General features: G+C 38.6%; 1 protein-coding gene across 1 annotated transcript in view; it reads left to right on the top strand.

The window, feature by feature from the left end:
* LOC121872934 (homeotic protein distal-less-like) overlaps positions 1–15,243 on the top strand; it is an 81,525-nt gene that overhangs the window by 45,199 nt on the left and 21,083 nt on the right. Inside the window, exon 3 of the mRNA XM_042376068.1 lies at positions 3,132–3,310. Within this exon, the coding sequence (XP_042232002.1) occupies positions 3,132–3,310 (179 nt within the window). The remainder of the gene's footprint in view (positions 1–3,131; positions 3,311–15,243) is intronic.

The following is a 15,243-nucleotide window of genomic DNA, read 5'->3' as shown; positions in this document are numbered from 1 at the left end:
ATCTAGAAAAAGGAAATAATAGGAAAAATTAAGAAAGATAAGGATAGAGATAAAAAAGTATATAAACAATATATTCTTTGTGTATTATTTTATGTGTATATTTTATTTCTTTACCTGTGTGGATCCAAAGTCTTTTTTTTTTATAGTCCAAGGTAGAATTTGGTGTTGGTGAATGATGTATGTGATCCTGGATGGCCAACAAACAGGTGATGTGTTATTCATTTGGGATGTGTGACATTTATACAGGCCTCAGCACACACACACACACACACACACACGCAGACACACACACACACACACACACACACACACACACACACACACACACACACACACACACACACACACACCACCACCTGAGATCCCCTGTCCGAGAATTGCTGTTCGACACCACAACCGCATCCAGCCCAGACGTGCACGAACTGATCGCTATAAGAACAGCCCAGTCCCAACCATTGTAAAAATTATCAATAACATGTAATAAATCAGTGTATTCACTCCCAGTAAACACTGCTCCCTACACTGTCACTATGTTGAAATGAACTGTAGTTTGAGCTGATCCCCATCTAAGTTATTATATGTCTTATTTGTGTCACTTGTATATTATTTGTAATTCGTAACCCATTCCCCAAATATGTAACTGTATATTTTCAGCCTTCTGGCTGCCAAGCTCTTTCAATAAACCGTTAATTATTATTATTATTATTATTATTTTTTACACACAAGGCGTCGTGCGAATATCATCACTTTTATTACTGCTACCACCACTACCACCACCACCACTAGTACCACCACCATCATCCTATCACCACCATCATCCTATCACCACCACCACCACCACCACCACCACCACCACCACTACTACTACCACCACTACCACCACCACCACCACTACTACTACCACCACTACCACCAATTACCAATTAATTAGTACCAATACCACCACCACCACCACCACCACCACTCACTACCACCTCAATTCCACTAATCAATTAATTAGTACCAATTTCACCATCATCCTATCACCACTAGTACCACCACCACTACTACCACTACCACCACAATCATCACCACCACCACCACCACCTACCATCCCCGGAAGCCACTGGTGTTGAATAAACCCTGGAAAAGTTTTCTCTCCAGAACGAGTACTCATTACTTATTGAAAACCTGAATTCAAGTAGAGTTTACTATTAAGAGTAAATCGTGTAATTCTGGTTTGTTGTTGGTTGTATTAGGTTAGGTTAGGTTAAGTGAGATGACGTGTGTAATAATAATAATATTTATTTTGATATTAATACTAATAATACTAATACTACTACTAATAATAATTAATAATACATATATAAATAATAATAGTAAGTAATAATAAAAATTATAATAATAGTAAATAATAATAAAAATAGTAAGTAAGTAGTAATAATAATAATAATAATAATAATAATAATAATAATAATAATAAAAAAGTATTGAACACGCTATGATACAACCCGGGTTTAATGATTCCCCGTTATATAAGTCTATATAAACAATGGCTAATACTACCACTGGTATAAATTGATACAAAACCAATACTAGTAAATTATATAACATCAAATTATATAACAATAAACTACACAATAAACCAAGGTATTAAGAACGGGCGTGTTCAATTATCGAAATTGACTTTTTTGTGTATGTGTGTGCGTGTATGTAGCTGTGTTCTGTGTGTATGTATGTGCGTGTGTGTGTGGGTATGCTTGTATATCCGTCTGTCAGTCCGTTTAGAGTACAAATCAGCTGTTGATTACAATTGAAAGTCTACAGTATTGTTCCTATCTTTACCCAACGTTAATAACAATGATGTTTTATAAATAGTGACATTATGCCAATATTATTATGGTGTAATTTGAGAGTTTGAAGGATTATGATGTATGTCTGAAGGTTTTAGAGTATAATAAGAGACTGGAGTGTGTTTTATAAGCCTCGCTCTTTCTACCTGGGTACACTGTCATTATCTGTGATTTCTATAATGCTATTGTACAAAAGGAGATCTGTTCCTCGCTTATAGTACGTTCACCTGCTGTTGATAATTACGATTATTACTTTTATATATTTCTTCAATGCTTACAGCTATTAATATTACTACTACTATTATTATTACTACTATTACTAATATTATTACTACTATTATTGCTACACTTACTATTACTACTACTGCTACTATTACTACTTCGGAACTAGCTACTATTACTATTACTACCACTGCTATTACTACCACCACTACTACTACTACTACTACTACTACTACTACTACTACTGCTTCTACTACGACCACTTTTTAGGCTATAATGTTGGATTACTATAGCTGTGTTAGGTTTTATTATGGGTTATGTTAGCTTATTATTTTAAAGTATTGTGCAGCTATATTCAGCTATACTAATATCTTAACGTGTAATGCTGTAACTGTACGTCATAGCTTTCAGTCATGACTTTCTCCCTTTGTCTGTCTCTCTTTGTCTATCACTGTTTTTTCTTTTTTCTTTTCCATCCATCCATCTACCATTTACCTATTTATATAATCTCTCTCTCTCTCTCCGTTTCTCGGCCTATCTTTTTTTTTTTTTTATTTGTTTCACTTTACATCTCTTTCTTCTCCTTGGGGTTTTCTTTTCTTTTCTTTCTTTTCTTTCTTTCTTTCTTTATATTCACCATTTCTCACTTATTCTCCCTCCGCTTATGTGCTTCTGCTTATAATGCGTCATAATCACAATCCCTGCCTAATGCTCGTCTCTACTCGGCCATTGATTAAAACAAGCTACGTTAATGAGGTTCAGTGATTGATGATTGACCTAATCACTACCAATCACTCCTACTTAAGTAAAGGTTGTGATTTAGTGGAGCCATTATCCAGGGTTTTAATTACGGTAAAGGGATAAAAAAAAGAGAGAGAGAGAGAGAGAGAGAGAGAGAGAGAGAGAGAGGATCAATAGAAGACGACTTAAGTATATGTATGTGGTGTATGAGTTCCTTCCACCTTGTGTATGATTCCCTCACGTATGTATGTATGTATGTATGTATGTATGTCTCTCTCTCTCTCTCTCTGGAGGTCACACATCGTCTAACTCTACCGATGTTTCTTCCCCTGACAGACAAGCATGAACTGGACGGCGTACGGGTTAATGGTAAAGGCAAGAAGATGAGAAAACCAAGAACAATCTATTCCTCCTTGCAGCTTCAACACCTCAACAAGATATTCCAGAGGACACAGTATCTCTCCTTGCCTGAGCGCGCTGAACTTGCTGCATCTCTTGGTCTTACACAAACACAGGTGAGTTCTTGATTTGTCTTGTGTGTGTGTGTGTGTGTCTCCATAGCATTATAAGTAAGACATATGATTAATTTACGTGTTTAATGTAATTTGAATCACTTCACATCTAGCATGATACAGTGAAACCACCTTTTAACAACCAAGAAAATAACGCAATTATCTCTATGTAATTAGGTCGAGTCATTAAGAACGGCAAATGTAGTCGTAACCCTCATTCATAACGCTCTTAAAGTCATCTAAAGTAATTAATGCGTTATTGCGTGTTTCTTTGTCATTTATATAAAACTTTTTCTTCCTGGCCGAACAAGTGTTGAATCCCTAAGACTTATCATTCAGTAATTATTCCACTCTAAGGGATGTTTCTCTATTATTATTATTATTATTATTATTATTATTATTATTATTATTATTATTATTATTATTATTATTTTTATTATTATTATTATTATTATTATTATTATTATTATTATTATTATTATTATTATTATTATTAAAGTACAACTAAAACTAATAATAAGAGTAAAATTAATAATGGTAGTAGTAGTAACAATAATAATGATGATAATGATAATAATATGAGTAATAATGAAGAAAATAAAGACAAACGATCTAGTGATAATAACAGAAAGTAGTGAGGCAGGACAGTAGTGACAGGAAGTAGGAAAGTAGCAATAGGGATAGTGGCGAGTTAGGGAAGTAGCTAGATGAGTAATGACGAGGTAGGGAAGTGGCAATAGGGGGTAGGGGCGAGGTAGGGAAGTAGCAATTGGGGTAAAGGCAAGATAGGGAAGTACCAATATGGGTAGGGGCTAGGTAGGGAAGTAGCAATAAGGGGCAGTGACGAGCTAGGGAAGTAGCAATAGACGAGGTAGAAAAAAAGGAGGGCAGGGGAAGCAGTAGGGGGTCGGGGGGGGTAGGAAAGTAGCAATAGGGGTAGTGGCGAGAAGGGGAGCAATAATAGGGGTCGGGGCGGGAGGGAAATAATAGCATAGGAAGAAGGAAGGAGAGGGGAAAGTAAAAGGGGGAGTGGGGGGCAGGAAAGTAGAAATAAATAGGTAGTGGCGAGATAAAGGGGTAGTGGCGAGGAAGGGAAGTAACAATAGGGAGTAGTGGCGAGATAGGGAAGTAGCAATAGGGGTAATGGCGAGGTAGGGAAGTGGTAAAAGATGGTAGTGACGTGGTAGGAAAGTAGCAATAGGGGTAGTGACGAGGTAGGAAAGTAGCAATAGGGGTAGTGGCGAGGTAAGGAAGTAGTAATAGGGGTTGTGGCGAAATAAGGGGGTAGTGGCGAGGTAGGGAAGTAGCAATAGGGGTAGTGGCGAGATAGGAAAGTAGTAATAGGGAGTAGTGGCGAGGTAGGGAAGTAGCAATAGGGGTAGTGGCGAGGTAAAGCCAATAGGTAAGGGTTAGCCGTGTTCCCTAGCTATTGACTTTTTAATAACTTGGCGGTGAGGTGAGTGGTCGGGGTGGTGGTGGCCGCTGGCTGGTTACCCTCCCTCACTCCCTCCTTGATACCTTCCCTCACTCCCTCCTTGCTTCCCTCACTCCCTCCTGCAACCTTATCTCTCCCTCCTTGCTTCCTTCCTCCCTCCTTGCTTCCTCTCCCTCCCTGAACCCCTCACTCTCCTTGCTTCCTCACTCCCTCCCCGATAAGCTTCCCTCACTCCTCCTTGCTTCCTTCACTCGCCTTGCTTCCCTCAATCCCTCCTTCCCTCACTCCCTCCCCGATACCTTCCCTCAACCCCTCCTTGCTTCCTTCACTCCCGCCTTGCTTCCCTCACTTCCTCCTTGCTTCCATCACTCTCTCTCTGCAACCTTCCCCCACTAGTTCATTGCTTCCCTTACTACCTCCCTGCTTTCCTCACTCTCTCCTTGCTTCCTTCACTCCTTCCTTGCGTTCGTCTCTCTCCTTTCCTACTTCCCTCACTCCCTCCCTGCTTCCTCACTCCCTCCCTGCTTCTCTAACTTCTTCCTTTCTTTCCTCTCTCTCTCTCCCTCTTTGCTTCCTTCCCTCCCTCTCTCCCTCCCTCCCTGTTCCTACACCTCTGGCACTCCTTCACTGTGTTGCTGGCATAATCCCTGAGGCAGTGTTCCTTATAGCAAATTTGTTCCTTGTGATACTGACCCTTGTGGCACTAATCCTCGTGGCACTTATCCTTGTGACACTATTTCTCTAGGCACTTATCCAGGTGGCACTGTTCATCGTGACACTGACTTCCCCCAACACTCGTTCTTAGACACCATAAACGTTTGTCAGTAGTATAAATAGGATACCTTCACGGATTCTCCCTCTTCCCATCTTCATCACCTTGTTTATCTCTCTCCCTCTATTACCCCATCTCTTCATCTTCATCAACATGTCTTTATATCCTCTCCTTCCACAGTCTCAATAATAAATAATATTTGTTTGTTCGTTGTGATATTCAGTTTCAAATGTCAATGGTACTTCAAGGTGATATATTAGGAAGGTCTTTAAGTCAATGACACACTCACATGCCAGTCAATAACACACTCACATGCTAGTAAATGACGCACTCACACATGCCAGTCAATAGCACACTCACATGCTAGTCAATGACACTCACAAGCCAGTTAATGACACACTCACATGCAAGTTAATAACACACTCACAAACCAGTCAATAATACACTCAACTATAAACAAAAGTACATCATTATCTTTAAACTGTATTCATTAACATCGTATATAAATAAATCTAACTTCAAGTGTCGAAATCAGTCAGCGTTAAAAAAAGAAATACAATTGAATTTAAATGAATAATATAACAAGCAATGATTAAACTCCCTAATGAAATTACTATCGATATAAGTAACAAAATTGACACTAAAATCAAGACAGATGGAATTATAATACATTAATAAAGTATCTAGAATTATTATACAACTACCAGAATTATATATAACAAACTGAAGAAAAAATACTTATTGATATAAAGGAGAAATCAAAATAAATGAGCCTTTAAAAATAACTAACTAAAATTTCTCTTCTTTTATCACCTCTTTCAAATAACATCGAGTCAAATAATATTGGTCTGATCTCAAAATTGTGTAATATCAATAACCACAATCTATTACAATATTCCGAAGGTCTTGTGATTTATGAATACATTGTGTGATTGACTCAAAAAAATGGAAGAGTGAAGATTTGGTGGAATAATCCATCAATTGTCAATACAGCGAGAGTAAATATGAGTTATCTGATGTATTAGGGGTCAATAGTGTGTTATATATATATATTTAAGGTCATCTAAGGTTACTGGTAGTTAGGTTTTCTTATATCTCTCTGTGTGTCTGTATCTATCTCTACTGTCTTTCTTTCTTTCTGTCTCTATGATATGGCGGGGTAGTGAAGGATTGACGGGGCAAAAAGGAATTTACGGGGATATATGTTACGGCGGAGTAAGGGGGGATTGGCGGGGCGGGGGAGGAATTGACGGGGTTAGGGAAGAACTGAAGCTTTACGTTAAGGCGGGGCAGGGTAGGATTGACGGGGCAGGGAGGAATTTACGGAACAAGGGAAATATTGACGGGGCAGGGAGGAATTTACGGGGCAGGGAACGATTGACGGCATTAAGAAAAACAAATTGATTATTCTTTAACAGGTGGTGAACTGCCATTCTCAGCGGGTATATGAAATGGCACTCATGATAAGCGTGTAAGGCAAGATAAACACTGCTGAATACTGTATGAACTGCTGTCAGTGTGGGGGTCAGAGAGGTCTACGTGACTTGTGTGTATATGTTAATTTTTGTGGAAATTTTTTGGAAAACACACACACACACACACACACACATATATCCTTGTGCGTTTGTGTTGCGGGCGTTTTTACATCCGTGAGTTAGTATATATGTGTGTGTGTGTGTGTGTGTGTATATGTGTGTGTGTGTGTATATGTGTGTGTGTGTGTGTATATGTGTGTGCGTGTGTACGTGTGTAGATACATGTGGGTACATACTTCACGTGTACACCCTGTAACTACTCACACAAAAAGGATGGTTGGTCGATACAGTACACATCAAAGGCAAAAATTGCAGTAATTTTAACTCTTAAAATGTGTTGGTCGTTCCAACTGAATAAAAATTCAACAGAAAAAGGAATAGAAAAAAATCATTATAATTTGTAGCTGTAGTTAAAGACAAGTAAATGTAGAGCTGTTATTTACTACTGATACTCGGTGATTTATGACACTATTTGTCTCACAACTTTTACACCAATTTGTTGACATCGAGTATTTCGTAGTTATTGGAGGGAGTGAATTAAGAGGCCAAGTGTCGTGCTATTATGGCCAAGTTCCATAATGATGGTGTTCCTATTGTTATTATTATTATTATAAGTTATTGCTGTTATTATTATTATTATAAGTTATTGTTGTTATTATTATTATTATAAGTTATTGTTGTTATTATTATTATTATTATTATTATTATTATTATTATTATTATTATTATTATTATTATTATTATTATTATACCAAGAAAGAATTTTGGGTAAATGATGGAGTAAGAAAATGTGAAGGAAGAGGAGGCAGGAGAAAGAGAGAAGGAACGAGTTTGGAAAGGATTAAGATAAGATATATGTACAGTGGGAAGGAAGGGTGTCTGAGAGGAGAGGAAGAGAAGGAGGGATAGTAAAATGGAATGGGAGGGAAGGCTACGAACAAGTGAAATAAAAGAAAAGAGAATAAATAAGACAAAAATAAGAAAACAATTAAAACTAAGCGAAAATCAAAATAAACAAATAATTAAATTACGAGAAGGAATAAAATGCCCAACGAAATAAATTTATGAATGAAGGAAGAACAAGGCAAAGGGGAAAGAGAAAATGTAGGTTAGTAAAATAAAAAATATATATCTTGAACTAATTTAATATGTTTGAAAGTAAAATACCTTAATTATCTCGCAGGTGAGTCAAAACTTACTGTTGGTAAATTTTTAATGTTTGGAATAGGATTTTATTATGTATAATCATTATTAAAAAAAAACAGGCCGAATTTACACATGAAAATTGTACCGTAAATAGTTAGTTATTCTTAGTTTTAGTTTAAAAGAATAAATTAATGTATGAACCTTTGAGAATTCTGGATGATTTGTTACCAAATCGCTTATAGTACCCTGAGGTTTACGGGTTCAGGAATTCGATGTGTTCAGGGGTTCGGTGATTTGGGATTCAATGGGTTTAAGGATTCGATGAGTTTGGGGAATCGGTGGGTTCGGTACTGGATTTCAAACTCCGACCAGCAGCCACTCAACACACAGAGACTTCGTGTTCTCCTCTCCTATTGTTGCTGTTGGCTTCCCCGCGTTAATCCAAAGTTGGCGTGCCTCCCTTGCCGGCCGCACGGGCTCCCTGCCTCCGCGCCGCTCTCCTCCGCCCCCAGGAAGGAAGAATTAAAGGAAGATTATGCATTATCATTTTGGGGAAATGTTTAGGATCGATAGAAGTGGTCTGCAAGTTTTGGAGTGTTTGTTGAGAAGGTGGAACAAGGCTTACCAACATAATGCTGATAGCTCTGTTGATATCTGGGTATGACAAGGCTCACCAACATTACAGTACACACAGTAAATTTTTATTACATTTGAGGAGCAACTCACAAGTTTGTTCTCTTGTCTTAGTAGACCTCCACATGTGCACCGTGTTATCCGATGTTTTGAGGTTGTTAAGTTATGAAATTGGTCAGGTAATTCACGGAGACCCTGAATAGTATATTAGTAATGTTGGGGTCATTACCTACTGTAAACTCACTGGCAGGTCAGGTCAGGTCAAGCTTTAGTTTATTATGTTTTTGTTTTGTTACCAAGTTACAGGTGTTTTACATGTAGTCTAGTTGGTGTGTGAGAGCCACGTCTGTGATCAAGGTGTAAAGAAGTTTGTTATCTTGGTGTAATGTAACTGTCTCACCTCCACACCAGGTGTAGTGACTGTCTCGCCACAAACACCAGGTGTGGTGACTGACATCACAACACCAGGTGTGGTGAGGAGACCCCAGAAAGCCTTGCCAGTTAGGTATAACGTGTGAACGACCTCGCCTTAAGCCACGTCGACTACCGGCAGGACAGAACCAAATTACAACAGCGGCGACATAATGACTCAGTAACTGTGTGTGTGTTCAGTCTTACTCACCAGAAAAACCCGCCGGAGGTAAAGACTCAGGGAAGGCAGAAGTATTTGAAATATTTTACGACTGTAAATCCATTAAGCCGCAATATACCACGCATGAAGACTGGCGGCCATTGGAATGTTTGGCTGAAATACCGCCGGCGACCCGATGCTGTGCAGACTGAGGGAGTCATGGTGGAGAGCTGATAGAAGTTTGATAAGAGTCATGAGGTATTGTGGCCTTCAGGAGAGACACTCAACATTGAATCAGATTTGCAAGTCCCTCAACAACATTCCATCTTAATATCAAACCGAATGTCCTCGTTCGCTGATTTTATGTGCACTTTAACTTATTCACAAATGTCATAGATGGTGTTTTAACACATGTTGGAACTTAGATTTGTGTTGTGTTTTAATGCCAAATGTTTTATTGATGAGTAAAAGTAAGGGAATCTTACCTGACTATGTAAACAATGGAACAACATTTTAGCTGTAATTTTATAGACTGAGATTCTCTAAAAAAAATATGAAAAATAATTAAAAGTACGTAAAAAGTCCGCTTATAAATGTGTGAACTAAAGACGAAGAAGAAGTAAAGGAAGAATGATAAAAGGTGATGATATGTGTATTACAGATAGGAAGAAAATGATATTTTATCCTTGTGAGGTCCCCATCACACACACACACACACACACACACACACACACACACACACACACACACACAATAGCTGGACATCACGTGACCCTGATAACAATTTAACATTTTTACTGCAAAGTAATTTTAGAAAGTCATACAGGAATAGTGTGTGTTGGCAAATAATGTCTTACCCTGCTTATTCACCCGCCTGAAACACTGCTTTCTTTACTCAATATAAAGTATAATCTTAACATACATAAATACATACAGTATACGTGTATATCACATAATACAATAAATAATAATATTTGTATTATCTAATATCCAAATGTGATTAAATCTTACGCTCGTTCTCCCAGGGGTTTCTTATCAATAATTCTTATCACAAGTACAACTCTAGTTCACAACCTTTTATTTGGTAATACAAGAAGCTGGTTGTCTTGTTGGGACTGTTCGAGGCTTCGGAAGTGTGTTCAAACCTTCACACTGAAGCATTGAACCAGAGTGTACCATCAAGGGACGATTTACTTTACTTTGAAGTGAGAATAAAGTCCAAGTTATGTAGCGAAGATTAGTTCATCTTGGTCTTACTACATTGAGCTCTGGATATATTAAGGTAGATAGGTAGATAAATAGATAAATAAGTCGATAGATAAATAGAGAAATGGGTATACAGTATGTTTTGTGAAGTGGTTTATGGTACAAGAGACAGACACAGACTGCGAAGCAAAGTTCATCAGAGATTAGATCGTCTACTTGATAACACCCCCACGAGACTCACCTGTGATAGCCTCCCATGATCACGCTGTCACCTTGCGTATAAAACATGACAGGTTATTGCCTTATAGAGAAGCAGTGTTGTGGAGAGGCTTTGCTTACTGCCTGACTCTTTCACTCCTTCACTCCCTTACTCCTTTATTGGTTGACTCCCTTACTCCTTGACACCCTGATTCCCTTACTCCCTCACTTCCTTATTCCCTTACTCGCTCACTTCTAATTTCTCTACTCCCTTACTCTCCTACTCCCTCACTCCCCTACTCCCTCACTCCCCTGCACCCTCACTTCCCTACTCCCTTACTCCCTAAGCTGACTTGACCCGTTTCTGTGATAGTCAAACTCCGTCAATATTATAGCCAATACTGTTGTTCCTCTGATTTATATATGACGTTTGATATATTTCTATATTATATTATTTTTATATTTTCGTTCAATATATATGACAGCACCGCCTCCTATATCATGTTTTGTATCGTTAAGAGATGGTATTTAGTTTTTTTATAAATCTATTTCCTTTAAAAATACATGATATATTTCTTTACCTTTTCATAACTAGAATTGGATCACCACCCCAGCTTAGTTAGGTTAGGTTAGGTTAACGGTAGGGTGATTAATCTAAAGATGAAATAAGCTGGGGGCTAAGCTTCAGGTAATACTTATAACTTATTTTCATAACCTGGAAATACTATATTGTATGAGTTGGAATAATTAAAACCCGTATTACTACTCGGTACGGACGCTAGCTGACAGAGCCATCCAACTCTCTACTGTTGCACAAACTGGATAGAATTTTAGCTCTCGGGAGTGAACGATAAAAAAAGGTTTCTTGTGTCTTGTTCGACCATAAATCACTTTTATACGACTTGTAGTTAAATGTATTTTTGTTGTTCAAGTCTCCCTGTTGCTTCTTCCTTTACCTCCCTTACTCCTCTCCCTTATTTATCTCTCACTGGTTCGTTTTCTCCCTTCTTCACCCTCCTAGTAGCTCCTTCGTCACCCTCGTTCCCCCATCACCAAACAACTCCCACCCTCATCAATCTCCAAGCAACCCCACCCACTCTCCTAGCTCCCAGCAACACCCCACACACCCAACACCCAGCAAACCCGCTATCGCTATCCTCCCAGCACCCAGCACCAATTCCCCCACCCACCCAGCACTCAGCAACCCCTCTCCTACTAGCGTGTTCGCATGCTAGTAATAACAGAGTCCGGCTTTTTGGGAGTTTTTGCCACAGTACAACGCCCAGCCTGCACCCAGAGTGGCATTTTTTTTTTAACCTGTATTGTACACTTTAACTATTGAGAGTTACACCGATCGACTAGCTGCTGTATTTCTCCTATCCCAGCGCTGTAAGATGCCATCGGGTTATTTGTATTACAGTTAAGGGATCATGGGAGTTTGTATTACTGTATTTCTGTAATCAATTAATTATAAAATTTCGAAGTATTTGTGTTACAGTTAAGGAACGACTGTATTCACCTTGTCAATACATAACGTATTGTTTATTAATACCTTTTAATGAACCTAGAATCTTTCCTGACCAATCTGACGACAATTTTTTCGAGTGAGGGAGTTTTTATTATCTTTCAAATACGGTTTAAATCCTTTAGTACTCAATTGTGTTTCCTCCATTGCCAAGGTTAAGGAAAGAAAATAAGATGTTTCTGTGTTTGTGTCATCAACCAGTCAGTTAGGAGAGAATTCCAGTACTTTTTCCCGTTGTTCAGAATTGTTCCACTTCACGCCCGTTAACACTCCAAGAATTATGTCATATACTGATACGTATCGACTCCTAAATGATATTAATGGCGATTTATGGAGGATAATTGATAACGTTGACTGCTATAACTCGTGGCCATAATGGTTAGGAAAAAGACAGGATGGCGGACAAGGACGTAGTGTAGTGAACCTGTAATAACTACGATTAGTTCCCATATCCGCTGGCCTACAATATGGCTACAGTGTGTTTCATGGTTGATTTATAATATGGCTACAATGAAGTTCATCTCTAGTGTGGTTGTGTTTCATGGTTGATTTATAATATGGCTACAATGAAGTTCATCTTTAGTGTGGTTGTGTTTCATGGTTGATTTATAAAATGGCTACAATGACGTTCATCTTTAGTGTGGTTGTGTTTCATGGTTGATTTATAATATGGCTACAATGACGTTCATCTTTAGTGTGGTTGTGTTTCATGGTTGATTTATAATATGGCTACAATGACGTTCATCTTTAGTGTGGTTGTGTTTTATGGTTGATTTATAATATGGCTACAATGTCGTTCCTCTTTAGTGTGGTTGTGTTTCATGGTTGATTTATAATATGGCTACAATGTCGTTCCTCTTTAGTGTGGTTGTGTTTCATGGTTGATTTATAATGATGGCTACAATGAAGTTCATTCTCTAGTGTGGTTGTGTGTTTCATGGTTGATTTATAATATGGCTACAATGAAGTTCATCTTTAGTGTGGTTGTGTTTCATGGTTGATTTATAATATGGCTACAATGACGTTCATCTTTAGTGTGGTTGTGTTTCATGGTTGATTTATAATATGGCTACAATGACGTTCATCTTTAGTGTGGTTGTGTTTCATGGTTGATTTATAATATGGCTACAATGACGTTCATCTTTAGTGTGGTTGTGTTTTATGGTTGATTTATAATATGGCTACAATGTCGTTCCTCTTTAGTGTGGTTGTGTTTCATGGTTGATTTATAATATGGCTACAATGTCGTTCCTCTTTAGTGTGGTTGTGTTTCATGGTTGATTTATAATATGGCTACAATGACGTTCATCTTTAGTGTGGTTGTGTTTCATGGTTGATTTATAATATGGCTACAATGACGTTCATCTTTAGTGTGGTTGTGTTTCATGGTTGATTTATAATATGGCTACAATGACGTTCATCTTTAGTGTGGTTGTGTTTTATGGTTGATTTATAATATGGCTACAATGTCGTTCCTCTTTAGTGTGGTTCTGTTTCAGGCTGATTAACAATAACAACATGAAAAAGTGATCAGCGGCACTACCCTGTCTACCAAGTCGTTAATCGTGCAACATAAAACGATCAGCCATCACTACCCTCACCTGCCACGTCTGTTACCTGTTGTCTATCCGTCATAACAGGAAACGAGCTCAGTGTATCAAGACATTCCCGTTGTCGACACCTGATCTTATACTGAGAGTGAGATGCTCCCACCATCGTTACTAATAATGTAAAGGACCCATTATAATTTTTGGGGGCGTTATCATTCATTTTTTTTTTTTAGGAATATAGTGTCACCATCATCTAAGGTGCGTTATCAATTCCACACCATCACTTAACAACTTCTCCATTATCATCTCTTTCTAGTAACAACGAAGAAAAGTACTCCCTATCCTTACCTACCGAAGCATCATTTTTATATATTATTAATAAACTATAAGCAACGTATTGTACTCCTTCATTATCTATAACAAAAGACGTATTATCTCTTAGTCAACGAATCATTAACAACCTATCGTACCCTAGTTCACACCTATTAAAAGATCATATTTAGATTTGATAACGAAATATTAACAACGTACTGTAGACTACCTCATTACCTGATGGAGTAACCCCCCCCCCTCCCCCACCACTTCATTATCCAGCCAAATGTTCTCATCATCATGCCAGATAAGGAAGTGTCAGACAGACTATCATTATACCTGCGGGTTCAAGATGCCACGAAGAAGCTAGTCACTGTACACCTTCCTACTCGGGGCGCTTGTGTAGTGATGGTGCTTACTGGTGGTGATGCTATTGGTGGTGTTACTGGTGGTGTTTACGGGTGGTGTTAGTGGTGCTGTTAGTGGTACTGCTTGGTGGTGTTATGATGGTGTTAGTGGTGGTGCTTACTGGTGGTGATGCTATTGGTGGTGTTACTGGTGGTGTTAGTGGTGCTGGTGGCTTGATGGTGTACTGTTACTGGTGGTGCCTTTACAGTGCCACTGGCATTGGTAGTTAACTGGTGGTGGTGCTGCCACCAGCCATGCATGTTACTGGTGGAAGAGGAGAATTTGAGATAGACATATTGACTTAGAGAAATAGAGACAGATTGAGAGAGACATACAGAGAAAGGTAGAGATAGTTAGAGACAAAAAGAGACATAGAGACAGGTTGAGACAGAGGAAGAGAGAAGTGTAGTACTGTAGAGACGGAAGTAGGAATAGTGGGCGAGAGTAAGGAGGTGGTGTTACGTCAATGATTTTGGTGGTGTTAGTGGTTGTGGTGGGTACGGGGGGGTGATGATGGTGGTAATGATGGTCGTGGAGATAGGAAGTAGAGATACCTGTGGAGTAGGGCAACGTGATAGTGATGGTGGCTACAGATACAATGTGATGCAGGGGATGGAGTGGTGTTAAGTAGGGGTATATGGAGGA

The sequence above is a fragment of the Homarus americanus genome, unplaced genomic scaffold, assembly GCF_018991925.1.
Source record: "Homarus americanus isolate GMGI-L3 unplaced genomic scaffold, GMGI_Hamer_2.0 scaffold11022, whole genome shotgun sequence".
In the NCBI taxonomy this organism is placed as follows: Eukaryota; Metazoa; Arthropoda; class Malacostraca; order Decapoda; family Nephropidae; genus Homarus; species Homarus americanus.
This window is presented reverse-complemented; position numbering and strand designations above follow the sequence as displayed.